This window comes from Sander lucioperca, chromosome 1 (genome assembly GCF_008315115.2).
Source record: "Sander lucioperca isolate FBNREF2018 chromosome 1, SLUC_FBN_1.2, whole genome shotgun sequence".
Classification (NCBI taxonomy): domain Eukaryota; kingdom Metazoa; phylum Chordata; class Actinopteri; order Perciformes; family Percidae; genus Sander; species Sander lucioperca.
In genome coordinates, this window is record NC_050173.1 from 8,621,220 (window position 1) to 8,645,363 (window position 24,144).

Below are 24,144 nucleotides of genomic sequence, written 5' to 3' on the forward strand. Positions count from 1 at the left end.
TCAGACCACTTCATTAAGACTCCTTTGGAAATGATGTAATACCTGCTGCACTAGAAAAGAGCCAGTAGCTCACAAGAAACAACCACAATAAGTAAGTAATTTCAATTTTATGGTGAAGACAACTAAAAAAAACACAAACAGGTGGAGCACTTGCCTATCAATTCCCTGTTTACTGTACACAAATCCTTCTTTAGTTTTATTTATATGCTTGTACCAAATAACAATGCATTGAGGAGGTGCTGTATGAAGATGTGTGGGCAGACAGACACAAGGGCTGACAAGGGGTTTGATTTGTTTGGTACAGTTTGCAGAACAAAGCTGGTTCAGCTTCCTGGTGCTGCATACAGTGTTTATGCACCTTTCCATTCCTCGCCCTTTATTATGCTGCACATGGGTGACACAGGACCTAACTAGTGCGGGCTGCTCCAGCTGCATCTGCTTGTGAGCCCACTGGGAATGGTGTGTGTGTGTATTCTGCCTGCGCACCAAGGCTGCCAGAAAATATGGGGAGAGCACAGGGATTGCAGGGCTCTGCACTTACCTAAGCCATTCACAGGCTCAGCATCACACAGTTGATTCAGCACCTTGCTAATAGCACACACATTAACTGCAGCACAGATCAGAGGAGAAGTGCAGTATGAGAGAGAGCCCGGCGTTTAGTGTGTGTGTGTGTGTGTGTGTGTGTGTGTGTGTGTGTGTGTGTGTGTGTGTGTGTGTGTGTGTGTGTGTGTCTGTGTTGAGCAAATGTGTGCATGGTGCGTCTAGTGTGCGTTTGTGAGAGAAATAGAGGCAGGGAGAGAGTGAGGGAGAGAGAGGAGAGAGAGAGAGAGAGAGAGAGAGCGGACGTGTGTTAGTGAGAGCTGAGAGGAAGGATGGCTGCTCATGTTTGAACTGCCTCAAATGCTCAAAGGGAGAGTCCAGGCAAAAATTCAGCAGAGGCAGAGAAACAGACGTCTCACTTGGGGACGCATCTTGTTCATCATTTGTGGGGAAGCAGAGAAGATTTGGCAATGCCTGTTGAAGTGAAAGAGGTAAGTGTGTGGTGGAATGGCTCTATTTGCTCTGTACCCTCCTGTTTTTACATTATCAGTTTTTTTTTCTTCCTGCAGAGAACTGTAGCCCTCCACAGCTTTGCATTCTGCCTCTGTCATGATGAATGAAGGCGGCATCAATCGCTTCACCTCCTTGCCTCTCACTGCTGTTCGGTGCAGTCTCCTTGTGTGCATGGGGACATGATGCTAACATCTTCATCGTGTGTGTGGGTGTGCACGCGCGCATGGCAGTGCATGTGTGGCGAATGCATAGGCAAGCTTATATGGGGAATAATGTTTGATTACATTATGAAGATAATTGTTGTCCCTTCAGGGGGAAAATGCTGCACACACTCTGTTAAGTGTATTACCATGATGTATCAGAGACATTAAATCGGACCATGCAGCATTTAACTATTTGAGGATCAGTGGATTGAAAAGATGCTCCATATTGAAACTTTGCGAATGAACACCTTTCCTTTCTTTTTTTGGAGCTGTCATTTTCAATCAGCATTTTCTCTAAATAGACCTGCCTGGTTGAATTATGACTAAACAAGATGTATTGCATAATGGACAATGGTGTCTCTGCATGAAACAAGTCTTAAGTAAGAAGAATCTTTTAATGCATTCCAGTGCCATTTTGATTCAGTGTACAGTGACACATTCTGTAGATTTACAGTGACCTATATGAGCATCACTGATTCAACATATACTGTAGTGGCGAGCAGATGAGTTGTGACAAAGTTGTGACTAATGTCTTCTGACATCAGTGGGCTGATGTCATGTTTTATTATCCACTGGAAGCATTACTCTTTCAATCCCACAGTTTGATAAAGACAAACTGCCTCTTAATTCTGATTTATTCTAAGTTTGATCACTACAAAATGACTTTGCCCCGCTGATTCAATTGCAATAGAAGTGCTCATTTTTCAAATCTTTTCTTTCTGAAATGCATTTGGGACCAGTTTGAATCATGGCTTGTGCCTGTTGTGCCCTTGAGCTGGTCACCAAAATCTGAACTCACTCTGCATTAGATCAGACTGTGTCTCCCAAAATAATACCCTGGCTGCAGCTGGCCTCAATACTGAGAGTTGACGGGAACAAGATGCTAATCATATCATTCTGTCTCCTGCATCGCTGCACCTAACATCTATATACCTTACTTTGTTTTTGTTTTTAAAGCTGAAGTCAGATTCAGAATCATCATCTTGACCTATTTGTCTCTGTGAGCACACTTAGTTAGTGATGGTGCAATGAGTTATTTAAACGAGCTTTGACTCACAGCGGCCTGGCCTTCCCTGGAGCTTGAATCAGACGGGGGACAGCACACAGGCCACTGTCAAGCCTATAATTGTCCTCCAAATCCTTAATCAAGCTGTCTGTAGAGGAGAGTAGTACCCCGTCTTTCTTTTGGCCTGGTGTTCATTTAGTGCTGCCTAACAGTAGCCAATCTACCTCCCCCAGAAGTGTTAAAGCCAGGATCATCTCCCTGCTGCCAATTTCTCCTGTGTGCCCCTTTCAACTCCTCGTCCCTCTGACACATTTTGTACATGGATATGAGGGGCTCTTGTGTTTGGTGAGGTGTTTAAAAAGGGAATCAAGCCCTCTACCTCCACATTCAGCTGTTCACTGCAGCCATCTGATTTAATGCAGTGGAGTTGAGTTCTCAGCACTTGTTTAGTTTAATGCCGCAGCCTCAGAAAGAAGAGATTTTGGGGAAATTTCGCAGCTTTTTTTTTTAACTGTGCATCATTCAGCATATTGTGTCTATGCTAGTGAGTGAAATATCAGTTGATATTATATGCATTTGTCCTTAAAACGAAAATTGATTTAGAGAGTGGATACGCAATTCAAACCGTAAAATGGGTTATAAATGATGCAGTGGAATTGATTTTCTCCACAATAAAACCCTTTAATTATACTCTTTGAATGTTTTGATGGGTCAAGTGTGAAAAAGGTGTATCAGATATTGATTGAGATCATTAGAGCTGTGAAGCAAATTTCTGTAGACACAAATGAAGGAAGTTTTTTTTAGAAAATCAGCATAAAATGTGTTTAGAGTCAAACACTGCCTCCAGTTGTTTCTCAGACCAAGATGCTGAATAATTAATCCACTCTGGTTGATGAAACCCATTTTGTTGAAAAGCAAAAGAGAATTTAAGTTCTATACTCGAAATACACAAGTGGAGTTTAGAGAAATATCAACATGTTGTACCAGAGCAGCAGCTGGGTTATTGATTCAAGTGTCAGTGGTGGTAAATCAGGTCTCACACTAAAATAACGTAATGCTCATATCCAGTCCCATTACAATATTGCTGTATTTTGTCAAGGGGTTATTTTTAGACTTGCTTACATTTTCCAATGGGGAACGTCAACATCTGTTTAGAGGGAATGAAGCATAAAAATATGTCTATGAAATGACCAGTGTTTGCATAGGTCTGCTCTTGGATATTTTGGCCAATACAGATACAGATATTGCTTGTATTGTTTCATCTCATGTATGATGTTTCCACCAGTTGAGTTGACCTACTAAACTTTAACTGAGGAACCCGGTGCAGATTTACACTTCAGAAAAACATGGCTTTACCCCGTTGTGATTTATTACCAAACCCTGTTTGTGTCTACATTTTGTTTCAGCAGTCTGATCTGTGAAATCCTCCCTGTCTGTCAGTATTTGTACATATCAAAAGAAGTAAACCTGCTCCCTGAAATCATTACAAAGGTTTTAACAACTAACTCTATACATTTCAAATTGGCCAGTGACAAATTCAAACAGAAATTGAGCCAGAAAGTTGTATTAACAAACCAATCATGCATGCATAAATGATTCTAATATCAGGAATACTTTCTTTCTTATGTTATACTAATAACATACTTTGAAGAAATGATTACCTGGTAGAGATAAGCTAACTGATATAGTGTGCATCCTAGTCTGCACATAAGGATATGACACCAGAGAAACCCTACAACCACTTAATTAAATAAGTGGTAAATTGCATCTCTCATCCTTTATTACATCTGTGTGTATTTCTGTCTACACATGATCCCTGGCTCTGCACCAGCTTGGGTACAGTTGTCCTATAGTCAGATTGCTCAATTAGATTACAGCTCATCAAATAGCTTAAACACAGAGAAATTGTCTCTGAGTTCCCAGACATATATTAGTCTAACTTAAAAATAAGTGTGCATATTGGCATTTTACAGCATGAATTCAACAGATCGTGTTTTAAATTACGGTATACAAATTATATGATAATGGAGTGGAAATGAGTTGTGCACTGACTTTGCTCACAACCCTTCATCAACTGCAGCTCCCTCATCCTGTGAAGACAGCTTTAATGACATGGTATACTTTCATGGTGCTGGTTACCCTGTAATCATTCCCCTGTTGTGTATAATGTAAACATAATGTACATGCTACACACAAATGATGCTGCTCACCGCCTCACTCATTTCTGTCTGTGTGCTTTAGGAGCAGAGTTCAGAGGGGCCTCCTCCACTATCTTTGTCCCAGGAGGCTAAAGAGGCGACTCTTGATAACCCAACCGCTAGTGACGAACTGGACACGCCCACCTCCATCGCCTCTTTGATTACCTCGACCAATGACAGCTCCACAGAGACCGACACCCCGCATCAGACAGACACTGAGGTACATGATTTTATGTTTGGTCACCCTTTGTCACCACTGACTTCTGACAGTTTGACTTAAACACTGTTAAAACAAAGAAGTTTAAATGCCACTAAAAATAACGTTCCTGCCATGATAATAAATATTTTTTTAAACTTATATTTAACATATAACTAAATATGGCGTGGATGTATTTTCTTTGTATGTTTAAAAAAGTAATTTTACTTAATTTATAATTTAATTAATTGATTCAGTTATACGTGAATCGTGAGCCTGTAAGAGCTCTTGAAACTTCCAACTTTTTATCTTTACTTTTTTTTAATCCATTATCACCAACATGTGGTTTAAGAAATATAGAAATACATGCATCCTAAAGGAAATTTTCCAAAGATTCACAACACAATACACACAATGAACAATCCCGTATGAGTCTGGTCTCAGACGGGGAGTCACACTGAGTTATATTGACAGGCAGAGAATTCTTTTCTCCCTCTGGAGCAAAAATACCATGAAACTGATTGCAATTGTTCTTAAAATTATTTTGCTCACACTCCACTAGGAAAGTCAAAACCAAATTCAGTTTACTAAACCAGACAATTAAATTTCCTGCAATTTACCCTGCATCTAAACAATGGCTGGACCTCAAGTTGTTTCATCAGAATCCAATCTAAACTCATTTTCAACATGAGGAATTCATTATTGTTTGGCAGGAAAGGAGAATTCATTATTTACTGGTGGCTCAAAAAGCCAAGGAAGTGCTGAAATGATGATGATTGATCATCGCTATGAGAAATGAGCTGGGGTAGGCTGTATAGGTTAAATGATAAACAAACACACACTGTAGGTAACAGAAATGTGTGGTCTATTCAGTAAATTAATAATAAATAGTTCCTGCTATGACTGTAAACACACCAATTTGGTAGCATTTAATTGGAGAGAGGAAACCTCAGACAAATGGGATTTTTAAGACTAACAGAGGTTCTGATTAGATTTTTGCAGAGATAACAGTTGTGGTGCATCCATCCTTGTAGGAGTCCAAAGCCGTGGAACAGGAGGGCGAACAGGCCCCCAGTGAGACCCACAAGTCCTCAGAGACACAGCAGGAGAACTTCCAGTCACCAAACACACCTGATCTCACATCGACTCCAGAGGTCCAAGATAACACCCCAATTGAGCAACCTATTCCTGAAGCAAACAGTCAACCCATTGAGTCTGTTACACCAATCACGCCAACCACCAACTCAACCACAGCACCCCCACAACCTCAGGTAGTACAGCAGTCTGAGGAGCCTCAGCCAGTGAACCCAGACAGGCAGAGCAGAGTGTACACCCTCCCTGACAGCTACAGAGGCATTGGGGGTGACTTATGTGCAGGGTATGGAAGCCTGTCCCGTGCCAACCTCCACGGCTATTGGCCCGCCAAGAACTTCCAGCCCGGGGCTCACTACACCTTACCCTTCCTCAGGGACAGCTACGCTCCTGCAGGCCTGAGCAGCCAGACAGAGGAGGATGGCCTCAGCGAACGGGGAGACAACCCTCTGGACATGAAGACTGACCACCCAGCTGTAAGTTACCCAACACTGGGGGGAATCCACCAGTTCAGGCCAATCACCACCATGGAGCTCCTCAGGGAGCCCTCGAGAACCAGGTAAGAGGACGGTACATTAGATTAAACTTTATTGATCCTTCAGGGGAGACTGTGTAAATTTGTTTCAAGTATGTTTGTGGTTTCCATGGTACCTAGATGTAGGGTCAAATATAGATCAGAACAAGAAATTTGACTCTGGTTAATCTTTGCTCTCAAAGTACAACACTCACTTAATATATAAAGAATAAAAACAGATAGGACAGTAAGAAATATAAAAAATACTGTTAAGTATACAGTATAACAATACAATAGAATTTACAAATTTACAAAAAATATACAATAACAATTGAAGAGAGGGAAGGAATAGTGCAATATCCGTATAGTCTGAGATTTAAGATTTAAATATTAATATAGTGCAAGGCAGTTCAGTGCAATGGTAATATATTAATAAGAATATTGTAATTGTAAGATTGAAATATACATGAGGTAGATGAGCAGAACAGTGTTGACTGACTTTGTTCAGTGTAAGGGTGGGGGCTATTTCTGAGCGTTCAACACAGTGACTGCTACAAGAAGCTGTCTTTGTGTCAGCTGGTTTTGGCGAACAGTGCCCTGTATCGCCTACCAGAGGGAAGGAGTTTGAACAGTTTGTGACCAGGATGTGAGGGGTCTGCAGAAATTTTTGCTGCCCTTTTCCTGACCCTGGACCGGTACAGGTCCTGGATGGTGGGAAGGTCAGCTCCAATGATCCTCTCTGCAGCCCTAATTGTCCGTTGCAGTCTGGCCCTGTCCCGTTTGGTGGCTGACCCAAAACAGACAGTGACAGGTGCAGATGACAGAATGATGGCTGAGTAGAAAGTGGTCAGAAGCTCCTTAGGCAGATTAAACTTCCTTAGCTGTCGCAGGAAGTATAACCTCTGCTGGGCCTTTTTCTGGACAGTGTCAACGAGGGGAGACCATTTTAGGTCTTGTGAAATGGTTGATCCCAGGGACCTAAAGGAATCCACAGTGGACAATGTATCGTTCTGGATGGAGAGCGGGGTGAGGTGGGTGGCGGGGGACTTCTCCTAAAGTCCACTGTCATCTCCACAGTCTTCTTGGGGTTTAACTCCAGGTGGTTCTGACTGCACCATTGGACCAGCTGTTCCACCTCCTGTCTGTAAGCAGACTCATCACCAGCCTGGATCAAACCAATGACGGTGGTGTCATCTGCAAACTTCAGGAGTTTTACAGACGGGTTCTTTGAGGTGCAGTCATTAGTGTAGAGGGAGAAGAGTAGCGGGGAGAGGACACACCCCTGTGGGGCGCCAGTGCTGATGGACCGGGTTTTGGATGAGATGCTCCCCAGTCTGACATGCTGCTGCCTATCAACCAGGAAGCTGATGATCCACTGACAGGTGGTGGCAGGCACTGAGAACTGGGTGAGCTTCTGATGTAGTGGTTCAGGGATGATGGTGTTGAACGCCGAGCTGAAGTCCACAAACAGGATCCTGGCATACGTCCCTGGGGAGTCGAAGTGGTGCAGGATGTATTGCAGTCCCATATTGACAGCATCATCCGACGACCTGTTCGCCCTGTAGGAAAACTGCAGGGAGTCCAGTAGGGGTCCTGTTATGTCCTTCAGGTGGCTCAACACCAGTCTTTCAAAGGATTTCATGACCACAGACATCAGCGTGACAGGCCTGTAGTCATTTAATCCTGTGATGGAGGGTTTTTTGGGGACTGGGATGATGGTGCAGCATTTGAAGCAGGAGGGCACTTCACACAGATCCAGGGACCGGTTAAAGATCTGCGTGAAGATTGGCGCCAGCTGTTCAGCACAGACTCGCAGACAAGAGGGGGACACACCATCAGGTCCTGGAGCCTGGACTGGAGATCAGTCCCCACATGTATTTAGCCATTTTAAAAGGGCCGTGGGAAAATGAATCGGTAAATGTGTGTTGCTTTGTTACTCAGTCTCTAAAGTACACTAAAGTACACTACAGTCTGTCTGTTTATTAAATGCCAATCTTTTATCCCATTCAATGTTTTTTTTTGGTCAAAATATTAATACGGTCCCTGATAATGGGATCACCTTTAACAAAGGCTACCAGACAGCCAATAGAAAGCCAATTTACCTTTTGACATTAATAGCATAAATAACCTTACAGCAGTTTGTTTTTTATCACTGTTGCAACAAATGTTATAAGTAAATGTGACCAAATGCCTTGACACCAAGCTATTTAACTCTATGGTGCACCTCTGTACCTACAGACTGGATTTCATAAATTTCATTCCATCAGTTCAGATGTGATATGGTTTTTAAAGCTTTGAATGAAAAGATGTCTAATCTATGAAAAATTCAATTGAAAAAAACATCTAAACATAAATGTTTTTCCATGTGTGGTCCACATTTTGTCCAATAAACGGTCTTTGGTGTTTTTTGCCCCCAACGTCTCCTCCCAGGCATCGCGGCAATGGTTATGTTTAGGGTTGTGGTTAGGGTTAGCTGCCTGGAAGGCGCCGTTGGAGGCAAAAAACACCATCGAGCCCAATAAACCAACTCAATTCCATTTTGTTTAAAAAATCTGAGCTGTGGACAGAGATTGAGAGGTCTGGCATCAGGCTAATCACAAATGAAAGAAGAAAAATGTAAAGAAAGCAAGACTTTGTTATGGAAGTTATGTGTGTACAGTGCTATAAACTGCCACAGTACGGCAGCAGTAGAAAAATGTACAAATCAACACTCAGGCTAACATTATCACAGCGGTCCTGCTGTGAAAATTATATATCAATCTTTGTAGCTACACAGACACCCTGTAGTCGCCTCTATCTTGGTCCTGTGAGTCAGCCTGGACAATAGACATATGGACAGCAGTTAAGTAGCAGCTGGATTCAATCAGGAATAGCAGCCTGCTGCAAAGTCTATAAATAAAGGTTTCACCTGTTATTGCCTGCCAGAAGCTTTTCCTTTTCCCATATAAAGTGACAGAGGTGTTCACAAAAGATACAAGCAACTCACTTATGCTGTTAAATTCCCTGAAGCCCAGACCCCAATCCACCTGTTTTACTCAACCTGTTGAATATACAGTAAAAGGAATAGTTTTTAAAATTTTGGGAAATATACTTGTTCACTTTCTTGCTGAAAATTAGATGAGAAGATCAATACCACTTTCATATTTGTCTGTTAAATATAAGGCTACAACCTTATTTAGTTATCTTAGCATTAAGACTGGAAGCAGAGGAAAACTGCTAACCTGGCTAAAATATCCGCCTGGAGCGTTTTTGTCACTGTGAGGTGACTCCAGGATGTCACTGTCCTGCCAAGAATTAGTGCAGCATATAATACCCCCCATAAAGCCACAACTTGTTGCTTTTACACTCTGGTTTTTATACGTAATAAACAAACAAGAAATAAAATATTAATTAGTGAGCTTAAGAGGTGTTTTTTTCTAAACCTTTGAATAGAGCCATGCTAGCATTTCCCCCCTGTTTCCAGCCTCTATGTTAAGCAAAGCTAATTAGCTGCTCTCAGCAAGAAAGCAAATGAATGTATCTCCCAAAATGTTGAGTAACAATCATTCAGATGAGTAAGAGGTAAGAGTGATGGTTGTGTTTTTAGTTCTGATCCCCTTATGCATGCATGATTGTCACTTCAGAGGTGGATACGATGACGCCTTCATGGCCCAGCTGGAGGGGAACCTGAATCCTTTCTTCCAGGCCATGTGCCGAGCACAGACTCTGCAGTTCTCCCACAAACGCAGCAGCATGGTCAGCCTGGACAGCATCCGCAGAGACCCGCGCTGGAGAGACCCCAACCTGCATGAGGTGATCTCGATGCTCAGCCACCCAATGGATCCAGTCAAGTCCAATGCTGCCGCCTATCTGCAGCACCTGTGTTATGAGAACGAACGCATCAAGCAGGAGGTGCGCCAGCTTAATGGGGTGCCGATTTTGGTAGAATTACTGGACCACCCTAAACCTGAGGTCCACCGCAAGGCCTGTGGTGCTTTGCGCAACATATCCTATGGAAAAGACCATAATAACAAAATGGCCATCAAGAACTGTGATGGCATCCAAGCTTTAGTCAGACTAATGAGGAAGTCTAGCAGCATGGAGGTCAAAGAGTTAGTCACAGGTACAGCTCAATCCCTCACTCTTCCTGCAGCCATAACCTGCAATCCTTAATTTCATCTCTACAGCATTTGTATTGTTTCTTTTGCAGGCACTCTGTGGAACCTCTCCTCGCATGAGCCGCTGAAGATGATGGTAATCAACAACGCGCTTCAAACACTGACTGATGAGATCATCATCCCACACTCGGGCTGGAGGAGAGATTCAGCTGACCCCTCCAAACTGCTGAGTGCTGATTGGACCACAGTCTTCAAGAACACCACTGGATGTCTGAGGTAAGCTTTGCTTCTGTCATCGAACAAATGACAACCACAAGCTGACTTGTCACGGGCCAGGTTCTTGCACCGTTGCTAACAAAGTTGTTTCTGCAGGAACGTGAGCTCAGATGGGGCGGACGCTCGACAGAGGTTGAGGGAGTGTGAGGGGCTGGTGGACGCTCTCCTGCATGCCCTTCAGTCAGCAGTTGTCAACAAGGACACCGACAATAAGGTTTCTGAAGTCATCGCAATGACTTAAATTTAGAGACTTTAAGCTTTAGTGCGTAACTTTTTGATAATAATGAACGTCCGTTACATTCAAGCCATTGCCAAATGAGTTTCTACAAAGCTAATTAAGACTATGAGCTCCACACAACTCTCTCTGTATTTCTCAGTATGGCTACGTTCAGAAGATTGTGATGATTGCAAAGACAATAATTACCTCTTCTGAAGAAATAATTACCCATCATGTTTATTTAATCCTCCATGTCCTCCTTGGCTACTAGCAACTGCATGGGGGCGGTGCACGATCACGGAAGGCTTGTATCATGTGGTTGCGCCGACAGTTTTGTTGTCGTTACTTAGAATTCCTCATGGGGGCGACAGAAAAACTACGCACTATAGCTTTAAGAAAATTCAACCCACAATGTATTTTAAGCACAATTGCTGGTTGGTGACTATTAATTGTTTTGGTAATCAAATGCTATGTTGTAAAAATGACTTTGGATTGATTATTTTCTTCGCAATTTAAGTTAATAGCATGTACACAACTGCAATTTGATTCAGAGATTTAAATTCAAGTAACCAAAGTATGGTTCCCCAAAGTCTGACATTACTCAGAATTTCAATTTTGACAAATCATCAATACATTTTATTCTGAAAAGTCAGCGTAAACACTCGGATGACTCCTACTGCCGTGTAACTTTCTGATTGAAATCTTCTGTCATTATCATCCATTCAGTCAGTGGAGAACTGCGTGTGCATACTGCGAAACCTATCCTATCATGTTCACAAAGAGATACCAGGAACCGAGCGATTTCAGGAACCCCATGCCAATCTGATGAGATCAGTGGGGCACCAGAAAAAGAAGAATGAGCCTGACTGTTTTGGAGGGAAACGACCCAAAGGTTGGTAGGCCATCACAGTTGATAACATCACAATAATCATTACTGGTTGTATTATTTCAGTTTAGGTTGCTTTGATTGAAAACATTGTTTTAATTCAACTATAATTCAATTTCCCAGGTCGATTCATTTGCTTACTGACAAATCAAAACCCACATGTGGGGGCATCTATCGTATCTTGGGTGTTTCTCAAGATACAGAAGATAATGATTAACCCCCCAAATTAAAACTTTAATATGCTCTATTTAAGATTTGAGTCTGATAAGGGCTTAAAATAGCAGTTTGTGCAGTGCACTCTACTAAAACAGATGCACTGATGTCTATGATTGTACAAGCACTAGCAAGTCATTTTCAGAGGGTTTTACAGTTTATTTTGTTTTAATCTTCCTCTCCTCCCATAACACTCCACATAAACAATAGATTATATATATATATATATAATCTGTTTTCTTAGTATACTTTGCTTCGAGCATCGGTTTCACGTTTCTTGCCCTTTTTTATGCCAATTAGAGCCTGAATATTTCATATCCCTGCACATGCAGTAGCTGATGATATAATTTGCTCTACCGCAGGAGTGCCAGGTTCCAAAATTGAAAAAGCATGTTTATACTTATAGCCTACTGTTTCATCAGTTATGTGCTTTTCACACCATGCAACCGAGGAGGAGGTTTTGAACTGTGAAAAACCTTTGGTAGTGATGCTGCATAAACCATATAAGTAACAATTACAGCTGGTGAATAGTAACTAATAGGTTGCAGCAGTTTGTGCTGCAGGACACAGCCTAATGGAGAAAGAATAGGGTTAGAGTTAATTGTGATTTAAAGTTTTATAGTTTTTCACCACTGCTAACCTTTCAGCTAATTGCACAAAATTGACAAATGCCTCTCTGAGCCAAACATCAACCTGATACTGTCAGTTGTATCGTGTCTCACCACATGGAGCAGCTCTGTGTTTTCTGCTGCTGTATAATCTAATATTTAACATTGTTCTTCTTTTTCCTTGAAAACCATATTCATCAGAAGAGTGGTTCAATCAAGGTCAGTCTGCTTGTTACTGCTGAATATTTTCATGGTAGTAATATTATGATTTAATACCACAGTGAATTTGCTGACATTATTATCTATCTACTGATATAATGAAAACCGGTGTTTGTGTGCATGTATGTGTCTGTAATGTACAGGTTGGAAAAATGGATTAATGGACAGGAAATACGGTACATTGGATTTACCAAAACGCACAGAACAAATGAAAGGTATATATTTAAAGAATGTCAACTTCGCATAAGACAAATTCTGATTGTGGTATGACTCACAGTGACATTAGGAATTAGGTAGGCTAGGCTAACTAATAATAGAATAATATGCAGTCCTTCCATCAGTACCTGCTTTCTGTGTTATGTTATTTGCTTTGTATGCATGACGTTGGCATGGCCCGGAAGAGAATTCATTTAAATGCAAAGCTGCACTCCAGCACCTGCACCACTTGAGGAGAGCTTCATTACTAAAACAAAATGACCCTCCATCTGAAAGACATTTTTATCTGGCAACATCTAGAGGAGGAACATTTTCTCTGGCAGGCATTGGAATTTGCTTAACATACTGCCTGACACTGAAGTATCTTTATTTGCTACGGCTAAACTATCTTTAACTTTTGTATAGCCATATGGCTGTTTTTAGCCATGGATGCATTCTGTATATGGAAACTATGGGCACATTTTTTTTTTACTACTGTAGGGCTGAATATCATATTTGGTTCTGGCTGCTGTTTAAACAGATCAAATCTAAGCTCATGCCTCCAACACTCCAGCCAGTAAATGCAAATAAGTATAACAAGCATGTTAGGGTCCGGGGTCAGCTTTATACTACTTGTAAGCCGTCTAGCAGCTACCACTGGCTCTCTAAAAAAAAAGCTCTGCAGGAGTCTGACAAAGTTGTAATTTTCTCATGTAGGGTTTTATTTAATTCATCAATATGTTGTTTTACTAACCCGCCTATCTACTGACCTAAACTAACCTAGATAGAAGAAATTGTGGACCAATGTTGATATATTTGCATTTGATACTGACACTGATAATAACACCATCATTGAAGTCTTTAGCCGCTGATGGTCATGCAGGCACTTTTCCACTGCTTGAATATCATCCTTGACTTTCTCTGCCTTTCTGTTAAAGGCTTGGAGCTGCTGTACCAGCCAGAGGTGGTGAGGCTCTACCTCTCTCTTCTCACCTGCAGTCACAACCACAACACCCTGGAGGCAGCTGCAGGGGCACTGCAGAACCTCGCTGCGGGACACTGGGCTGTGAGTAGATGGAATAGTTGCCAATTTTTTCTTACACTCATCACTGGGTTGTGATTGCGACAGGGGTTGTGATTGTGGCGTGTATCCCAAACATAAAAATGAGTCTGAAAATGGGAACATTTAACTTTAAATTAATGTAGTTATTAAGTGACACTTTGTTGGCTCAGGCTATATCCAAGTAAGATCGCCATGACTGCTGTTAGTGTCCTTATACATGTCTATGGAGCAGAGCCAGGATTTGTCTCTATATGACATCATCACTATTTCTCTCTGCTCTCAGCTTAAGGAGAGACTTAACATGACCTGTACCGTAAATATTGTGTAGATATATTAACCTTCTAAGTCAGTCTGCACTGTGCAGGGTCAAACAAGACATGGGGGGCCTCCGTGACCACAGCTTTTTTTCTGGGCTGGTTTGGTTGTATTTCTGATGCTGCATCAATGTTAAAGTGTGCAGAAGGAGGGAGATGTGGGATCAATCATCTTAATTCAACCAGACTCTCTAGATTGACTTTGTCACCACCCTTTATGATCAAAAATCACTTTTACTGCTATGTACCCCAAGTGGATCCATAGGGCTGTCAAATAATGTGCTTTGCCAAGATATACTGCGCCATGAATGTCACTATAATTTAACCTCAGCACTGAGGCCACGCTCAGAATAAAGGAATTTTCAAAATCAGGTTGCATCATACACATGAGAGCAGTTGAGAGAGCAGAATTTTGTTCATGGTATGTTCTTAGTGCACTTGAGTTGAGTTATGGGTGGGTAGTTAAGATATGAAGAAAACATAAACTCACAGATACTCCCAAACATCACTCAGCTGTATTTTGTGTTTGCTCTTGTAGTGGTCTAGCTACATCCGGGCCACAGTGAGAAAAGAGAAAGGGCTGCCTATTCTGGTGGAGCTGCTGCGTTCAGATGTGGACAAAGTGGTGCGAGCTGTGGCTATTGCTCTCCGCAATCTGGCGATGGATAGAAGGAATAAAGACCTAATAGGTACAGGCTTGTGACTCTCATCTGCATAGGCGTCTCAAGACTTGCACACTAACTTTGCTATGTTGTGTCTGTCATCACAGGGAGCTATGCTTTGAGGGACCTTGTCGGTAATCTGCCATGTGGGCAGCAGCACCCAGCAAAGAATCTTGAAGGAGATACGGTGGTGTCTATTCTGAACACTATCCATGAGATCCTCACGGATAGCCCAGAGAACGCCCGGGCGCTCATACAGGGTCATGCTGTGCAGAAACTGGTGGCCATCAACAGGTCAAGGTACTTTAATGTCTTAATTAAATTATAAATGTAAAACATTTACACAAGTTTCTAAATATGTACTGCATTCCAAACTAAACAATACAATGTGTCGTGTGAAGTGAGGATGGTGGACCCAAATGCAGAGAGCAGGCGAAGGAGTATGAGCACGAGGATTTATTAAACACAAAAAACAGGAGCAAACCAAAGGCGGTCCAAAAATGGAGCAGGCAGAAAACAACAGAACAGGCTAAACGATGAGCTGACAGGAACAAAACCAGACACAAACACCAACATACATACAAACTGACGGCACCAGGACACAAAATGATCTGACAAAAGACAAGGGGAAGACAAAGACTAAATACACAGGGTAACGAGGAAACAAGAGGCAGGTGACACAAGGGCTGGGAAACAGGTGGAAAACATCAGGTAATCACACAGGCGGGAAAACACAAAGTAAAGCTAAACAAGACAAGACAGAACAGATTATCAAAGTAAAACAGGAAACAAGCAAAATACAGAACAGACACGGACTACAAAAATAAAATACACACCACCCATAACAGGACCCCCCCCCAAGGGACAGCTCCCAGATGTCCAACAAAAAAGAAAACTAACAGGCAGAACCCATCCAGGGAGGGCGGAGGGGGCCCGGAGGAGGGACGACCCCAGAATAAATAAAAAAAAATCAACCCCGGAGGGGCGAAAGAAAGTCTGGGGGAGGCAGAAAGCCACTGGGGAACCTGGGGACAGAAAGTCACTGGGGCAAAACGCCCTGGGTCTCAGGGAACAGAGAATCACTGGGGCACAGCGCCCTGGGGCACAGGGAACAGAAAGTCACTGGGGCACAGAGAGAGCTCGGCAACAGGGGCAGAGAGGCCTCGGCCACAGGGGGCAGAGAGGCCTCGGCAACAGAGAGCAGAAACGAAGGCAGAACCCTTCTGGCCACCGGCGACGGAGGCAGAAGCCCTCTGGCGGCCGGCGAAGGCAGAACCCTTCTGGCCACCGGCGGCGAAGGCGAATCCCCTCTGAAGGCCGGCGGCGAAGGCGAATCCCCTCTGAAGGCCGGCGGCGAAGGCGAATCCCCTCTGAAGGCCGGCGGCGAAGGCGAATCCCCTCTGAAGGCCGGCGGCGAAGGCGAATCCCCTCTGAAGGCCGGCTGCGAAGGCGAATCCCTTCTGAAGGCCGGCGGCGAAGGCGAAGGCGAATCCCTTCTGAAGGCCGGCGGCGAAGGCGAATCCCTTCTGAAGGCCGGCGGCGAAGGCGAATCCCTTCTGAAGGCCGGCGGCGAAGGCGAATCCCTTCTGAAGGCCGGCGGCGGAGGCGAATCCCCTCTGAAGGCCGGCGGCGGAGGCGAATCCCTTCTGAAGGCCGGCGGCGAAGGCGAATCCCTTCTGACGGCCAGCGTCGAAGGCGAATCCCTTCTGACGGCCAGCGTCGAAGGCGAAACCCCTCCGGATGACAGGCAGACCGAGCAGGAGAAGGGACAGCTGGGCAGAAGACTGGCGACCGGTCAGCTGGGTTGGGGTCCGCCAAACAGGCAACAGGAACTGAGGTCGACAGGGATGCCGACAGGGCACGAGAGGCAGGAGTGGGGTTGACCGAAAACCAGGGCAAAGTCACTAGGGAAGTCTCTGGGGCTCCGGAGACCAACAAAGCCTCAGGGGCAGTCACTGGGGAGGTCTCTGGGACGCCGGAGACCGGCAAAGCCTCAGGGGCAGTCTCTGGGGCGCCGGAGACCGGCAAGGCCTCTGGCTTGCCCGTAGACGTAGACTCTGGGAGAGCTGTCGACGTAGACTCTGGGAGGTCTGCCGACGTAGACTCTGGGAGGTCTGTCGACGTAGACTCTGGGAGGTCTGTCGACGTAGACTCTGGGAGGTCTGTCGACGTAGACTCTGGACGACTGCACGTCAGCGGCGGTTCTGGGCGGCTGCACGTCAGCGGAGGTTCTAGAAGGCTGCACGTCAGCGGAGATTCTGAGAGGCTGCACGTCAGCGGAGATTCTGAGAGGCTGCACGTCAGCGGAGATTCTGAGAGGCTGCACGTCAGCGGAGATTCTGGGAGGCTGCACGTCAGCGGAGATTCTGGGAGGCTGCACGTCAGCGGAGATTCCGGGAGGCTGCACGTCAGCGGAGATTCCGGGAGGCTGCACGTCAGCGGAGATTCCGGGAGGCTGCACGTCAGCGGAGATTCCGGGAGGCTGCACGTCAGCGGAGATTCCGGGAGGCTGCACGTCAGCGGAGATTCCGGGAGGCTGCACGTCAGCGGAGATTCCGGGAGGCTGAACGTCAGCGGAGATTCCGGGAGGCTGAACGTTAGCGGAGATTCTGGAAGGCTGCTAACCAGCAGGGGATCTATGAGGCTGCTAGCCAGCCGGGAATTAGGGATGCTGCTAACCAGCTGGGGATCTAAGAGGCTGCTAGCCAGCCGGAGTTCAGAGATGCTGCTAGCCAGCCGAAGCTCAGGGCGGCTGCTAGCCAGCCGGGACTCAGGGAAGCTGCTAGCCAGCCGGGAATCAGGGGTGCTGCTAACCAGCTGGGGATCAAAAAGGCTGCTAGCCAGTCGGGGTTCAGGGAAGCTGCTAGCCAGCCGGGGATCAAGGGAGCTGCTAGCCAGCCGGGGATCAGGGATGCTGCTACCCAGCTGGGGATCTAAGAGGCTGCTAGCCAGCCGGGGTTCGGAGAAGCTGCTAGCCAGCCGAAGCTTGGGGCGGCTGCTAGCCAGCCGGGATTCTGGGAAGCTGCTAGCCAGCCGGGAATCAGGGATGCTGCTAGTCAGCCAGGAATTAGGAAAGCTGCTAGTCAGCCAGGGATCAAGGATAACGGACCGCCTAGGGACACTAGGAAACTCGGGAACTCTAGGAAACTCGGGGACACTAGGAAACTCGGGGACACTAGGAAACTCGGGGACACTAGGAAACTCGGGGACACTAGGAAACTCTAGGAAACTCTCGGGAACGCTAGGAAGCTCGGGGACACTAGGAGGCTCGGGGAAGCTGGGCAGTGCTGGGACACTGGGCAGCTTGGGGACACTAGGAGGCTCGGGGATGCTGGGCAGTGCTGGGACACTGGGCAGCTTGGGGACACTAGGAAGTGCTGGGACACTGGGCAGCTTGGGGACACTAGGAAGCTCGGGGACACTAGGAAGTGCTGGGACACTAGGAAGTGCTGGGACACTAGGCAACTCTAGGAAACTCTCGGGAACGCTAGGAAGCTCGGGGACACTAGGAGGCTCGGGGAAGCTGGGCAGTGCTGGGACACTGGGCAGCTTGGGGACACTAGGAAACTCGGGGACGCTGGGCAGTGCTGGGACAATAGGAAGGCTGCTAGCAAGCCTGGAGTCAGGGGGGTTACTAGGTGGCCTGGATTCAGGGGGGTTGCTAGCTAGCTGGGGCTCAGAGAGGTTGCTAGCTAGCCTGGATTCAGGGGGGCTGCTAGCTAGCTTGGGATCTGGGAGAGTGCTAGCTAGCCTGGACTCAGGGAGGTTGCTAACTAGCCTGGGCTCAGGAATGCTGCTAGCTAGCTGGGGCTCAAGGGGGCTGCTAGCCAGCCGGGGCTCAAGAAGGCTGCTAGCTAGCCTGGATACAGAGGGGCTGCTAACTAGCCTGGGCTCAGGAAGGCTGCTAGCTAGCTTGAGCTCAGAGAGGCTGTTAGCTAGCCGGGGGTCAAGAAAGCTGCTAGCTAGCCTGGACTCAGGGGAGTAGCCAGCTAGCTGGGGCTCAGGGAGCTTGCTAACTAGCCGGGGCTCGGGAAGGCTGTTAGCTAGCCTGGATTCAGGGGGTTTGCTAGCTAGCCTGGATTCTGGGGAAATGCTAGCTAACCGAGGCTCGGGGAGGTTGCTAGCTAGCCCGGATTCAAGGAGGTTGCTAGCTAGCGGGGAATCAGGAAGACTGCTAGCTAGCCTGGATTCTGGGGAAATGCTAGCTAACCGAGGCTCAGGGAGGTTGCTAGCTAGCCCGGATTCAAGGAGGTTGCTAGCTAGCGGGGAAGTAGAGAGGCTGCTAGCTAGCCGGGAATCAGGAAGACTGCTAGCTAGCCTGGATTCTGGGGAAATGCTAGCTAGCATGGGCTCAAGGGGATCGTTAGCTAGTAGGGGCTCAGGGGGATCGCTAGCTAGCCTGGATTCAAGAGGGCTGCTAGCTAGCCGGGGCTCGGGAAGGCTACTAGCTAGCTCGGATTCAGGTGGGCTGCTAACTAGCTCGGGGTCAGGAGAGCTGCACGCCAGCTCGGGGTCAGGGGAGCTGCACGCCAGCTCGGGGTCAGAGGAGCTGCACGCCAGCTCGGGGTCAGAGGAGCTGCACGCCAGCTCGGGGTCAGAGGAGCTGCACGCCAGCTCGGGGTCAGAGGAGCTGCACGCCAGCTCGGGGTCAGAGGAGCTGCACGCCAGCTCGGAGTCAGGAGAGCTGCACGTCAGCCCGGGAACAGGAGAGCTGTCCGTCAGCTCGGGAACAGAAGGGGATGAGGACTCTGGGGTGAAGAGCGGGGCATTGCGACGGGAGCCATGTCTTCCTCTTCCCCGTCTGCGACCTCCGCGGGTCCCAGAGAAAACAGCCAGGCGGGTACCCTCATAGCTGCACGCCAGCTCGGGGTCATTGGTCTGCTCAGGAGAACTCACTGACCAAGTAGCAGGCTGGGTACCAACTGGCAGCCGGGGTAGCTGACTGCTAGCAGGCTTGGGAGATGATGGCCTGGTAGCATGTTGGGGTGTTGGCTCCCGGCTAGGAGTTTCCAAGAAGTCCTGAAGCCACTCCGGCAGGAAGCTCCTAAGCCAGGGTTGAGAGGAAACTCTCCAGCGAGCAGAGCGAAGAACTGCCTCCTTAGCCTCCCAACCTTGGGCAATTCTCCACTCCCCAACAGCACAGATAAGCCTGCAAGTGAGGTCACAAAGTTCGTCCTCGAATGACTCTGCTGGATCCATGATGGTCAGATCATTCTGTCGTGTGAAGTGAGGATGGTGGACCCAAATGCAGAGAGCAGGCGAAGGAGTATGAGCACGAGGATTTATTAAACACAAAAAACAGGAGCAAACCAAAGGCGGTCCAAAAATGGAGCAGGCAGAAAACAACAGAACAGGCTAAACGACGAGCTGACAGGAACAAAACCAGACACAAACACCAACATACATACAAACTGACGGCACCAGGACACAAAATGATCTGACAAAAGACAAGGGGAAGACAAAGACTAAATACACAGGGTAACGAGGAAACAAGAGGCAGGTGACACAAGGGCTGGGAAACAGGTGGAAAACATCAGGTAATCACACAGGCGGGAAAACACAAAGTAAAGCTAAACAAGACAAGACAGAACAGATTATCAAAGTAAAACAGGAAACAAGCAAAATACAGAACAGACACGGACTACAAAAATAAAATACACACCACCCATAACACAATGTTGATCAAATATTAATGGTATAGCTTGCTAAACAGAAGTCCAAAGTCAAAGTTTCAGATATTGTCCTTTTTTCAAAATAAGATTGAAAAAGACGAAGAAGAAACTGCATTGGTATTATAGTATTTGTTGCTGCAACTGCTTAATATCCGTTTGCACTTCAGACACAGCCTCGATGCAATAGCTGATGATATTATAGGCATCAAATCCTAGGGCAATCAGATATGGATTTTAATCAACTGGACAGTATTGTCTCAGGGCTGTCCTCTGTGGTTTAAAATAGTGTCTAATGATTTGTTGTCAGCCAATCAGCACGGGAGACCAAGGCTGCTTCCCATGTGCTCCAGACAATATGGGCCTACAAGGAACTGCGAAACACTCTGAACAAGGCCGGTTGGAACAAGAGCCACTTTAAGGTATTTGTTTCTCAAAAATGCATAATGAAAAACTGTGTGAATCTGTCTTTTGTCAGATAAAAAAAAAAGTAGGGAAAGTGAGATTTGGGCTTGATCTGAAACCAGAAAATCTTGTGCACAGTAGGCTGTAGGCCACTGAGGACCCTTTATCCTGTTACATTTAAAACATGAAGAAAAATACAAGGTGTGTTACTGTCCAACACTCAGTACAAGTTATTCTAACCAAAACCAATGTAATACCCTTTTATAAAATTACAGGAAAGCTTAAAATCCTGGTTGTCATACAGTAATGTTATCCTTTTTAATCTTTCAAAGCCAACAACTACCGGAGTGACTAAAAAATCCAAGAGTGGAAAGCAAGGCAGTGATGACATCACCTTGCCTCTCATGGACAAAAACCAAGGTCAGCAAATCGTTGCATGCATTCTCTAAGCAAAATGTTATTTAACCATCATCTAAATTAAAAGTGTCCTCTGGCTCGAGTAAGAAAAGCTGTTTTTAAACATACTGAGGTTCTTGTCATGTCAGGGACAAATACATTGGCATTTCCAGTCCCAGACCATATTCTTCTAAAACATAGCCTTAAACCAATGATGTGCTGCCAAGGTTATCAGTGCAGAGACTTGGCTTATTAGCCTGAACAGGCTCTCCCAGAGGCAGGGCGCGCTCACGCATCACCAGTCACATTTAATTTTAACGTTCCAAAAGGACACCCGCTTTCCCACATCAAGAGCGACCTCCTGATTTTCACTGCTTCTTTATGAATTATGAACATAAACACCCTTTTGAACTATGAACTACTTTCAACTAATTATTTCATTGCATTTGCCTGTTTCTCTCACTGGTGTTTCAGTCTAAATGAATAGCTTCTCCAATGTGAGGACTGGCCTGTTGTTGAATTACTGTTGTTGTAGAGTTTATAGGCTTCTGTAGACAGCAGTACAATTAATAGCATGTTTTTTTAATTTCATTGTTTTATTTTGAAATGTTTCAGAAATTGGTGCTTGGAGTGAAATAATCAGATCGACCTTAGTTACACTACAGGCTAGAATTGAGCCACATTCAGGCCTTATTGAGTAAAAAGTTAGTTTTGTCAACCTCTGACTATGTAGTCAGTCAATTTTAATAACTCTCCCTGAGTAAAGTTATCCATATAACACAATTAGTAAAATGAGGGATAAGTCACACCACGTAGAATTCAGCTTCACTAACTTACTGATATTGTTAATGTTAGCTAGCATTACTGTTAGCCAAGCTACTAACCCTGGGGTTCCTTATTGAACCATTTAATTAGATCAATTAAAAATAATTAAGAGTTTATTCAAAAATTATTGAACTTAGTTTCCAAAAGCAGGCTTTTTACAGGTTGACAAAGGTTTCCCTAAACTGATTTACATGTTCTTTTTCTCTGTGTAAGACTCATCTTTGCCACACCTTTGCCATAATATGTACTGCTAGTATAATTATAATTTCCATTGCAGATGTATATTCCAGTTTAGAGCCAAACGACAGAGTTGGAGATGGAAAAGGGCCTGTTGTGGAAAGAGACACTCAGGTAATCTGCCATTTTAATGTACTGAATTTGTTTACATTATGTTTACATTATGTTTACAGACTTCATGACCTATCCCTGGTATGGAGGATAAGCAGGAATTGTATCCGTTGTTTTACAGGATTTTGTTTAAAATTATTACTTTCCTGACGTTTGTAACTGTCAGTGTTTTTTTTCATGCAAATTGACTAACACTGTCTGCATATTTTTTTTACCTAGGCGATAAGTGAGCGAAAACACTTCATCAGAGCTGGCAGGCCTGCAGTGGGCCTCATGGATAACAAACCTCCACCACTGGACTCCTGGGTGTAAACATGACAACACGGCCAGTCAAACCAGTTAAATCCTGTAGAGACACTTTACATTGGTAAAATATGGGTTTGTGCCATTTGCTCATTCTTGTACAGAGAAACATGTTCAATTAAAAATAATTCCCTTTGTTTACAGGAAATAGTGTGCCAAACATTTACATATAATTATTATGGAGGTTATTTGGCAAAAGATTTAATAGATTTTGTCATTTAAGATGATATATTGTATGTCTGAAACTCATAATGGATTATGTATGACATCTGAAATAGCCTAAATATGCAAACTGTGGTGACTCATGACTCCAAAGAATATATGACATGTACAATTTGAATTTTACTGCTACATGCTACACTAGTATGAGATCATTTATAATACTTAAGCTTAAGGCTATTCTATTCTATTGCTGTCCATCCCTATGGGTTCTGGGCTGTAGAAGATTCTGATATAAAATCATTTTTCTAACATTTTTTGGTCAGTGTTTGAGATAATTAAGATTAGGGCTATCATCAGCCTATTCATCAAAAACATCCAAATAATTTGGAATTCAGTTTATTCTCGACAAAACCTGCCATCAGACTAGAATGTGCAGTTATTAGAGAATCCTCTCTATTCCATTTGTTTCATGATAGGCAAAATGGGATTGTAAATGTGTAACAAAGGACTGTTAATATTCTAAATGAAGGTATTTATATTGTAATATTTATTGTAATACCCATGTTATTAATTAAAGGTTATTGATGTGCATTAGCTAATACCGGTAAGTGATCCTACATTCTATACAACTCTGCTTTGCAGTGGTTCTTTTTGCATTGCGATGTTGAATGAAAAATAAAAATAAATGATGTGCATAATTTCTCATTTTTATTTGTATTTTATTTTTGTATTACAGGCTGAATTTTATATCCTCTTCCATTTGATCAGTGGGTACCTGTTACATTAAACAGCACTCACTGGCCAGTTAAACAACCCCACTTTTGTGTTCTGAACGCACTTAAAGGAGAACTCCGGGCAATTTTTACGTTAATCTTGATCGCTATAAGTATGTGAGTACTGTCGATAGCAAAAAAAAACGAGCCGAATCGGTGCTAGCTAACTGGAGCTGTTGCAGCTAATGCCGAGAGCTCCCACTTAGCTAAAACGGCAGTTTTGGGGGCATATCATAAAGAGTGCCCTTGTG

The 24,144-nt window shown here is 44.8% G+C and overlaps 1 protein-coding gene across 2 annotated transcripts; it reads left to right on the forward strand.

Moving 5' to 3' along the window:
• The first annotated feature begins 710 nt into the window (after positions 1-710).
• Positions 711-23,825, forward strand: arvcfa (ARVCF delta catenin family member a). 2 transcript variants are annotated; one of them, XM_031278105.2, is made up of 16 exons: positions 711-1,031; positions 4,504-4,680; positions 5,691-6,307; positions 9,886-10,364; positions 10,452-10,635; positions 10,732-10,849; positions 11,579-11,744; positions 12,761-12,778; positions 12,922-12,993; positions 13,912-14,039; positions 14,889-15,039; positions 15,120-15,312; positions 20,992-21,103; positions 21,419-21,506; positions 22,585-22,658; positions 22,875-23,825. In XM_031278105.2, exons 1-16 carry the CDS (start codon positions 1,011-1,013, stop codon positions 22,965-22,967), a joined length of 2,691 nt encoding a protein of 896 aa, XP_031133965.1. In that variant the 5' UTR covers positions 711-1,010; the 3' UTR covers positions 22,968-23,825. The 2 variants fall into 2 exon arrangements, with proteins under 2 accessions (XP_031133965.1, XP_035861532.1); XM_036005639.1 differs by lacking the exon at positions 711-1,031 and adding an exon at positions 4,255-4,377.
• The last annotated feature ends 319 nt before the right edge of the window (positions 23,826-24,144 follow it).

What these genes read in the sequence shown, in the direction of transcription:
- arvcfa (XM_031278105.2), top strand. Translation starts at nt 1,011, where the DNA reads ATGCCTGTTGAAGTGAAAGAG. An exon ending in GTGGCCATCAACAGGTCAAG is followed by an intron (nt 15,313 to 20,991) that starts GTACTTTAATGT and finishes ATTTGTTGTCAG; the next exon opens with CCAATCAGCACGGGAGACCA. An exon ending in TCTCATGGACAAAAACCAAG is followed by an intron (nt 21,507 to 22,584) that starts GTCAGCAAATCG and finishes TTTCCATTGCAG; the next exon opens with ATGTATATTCCAGTTTAGAG.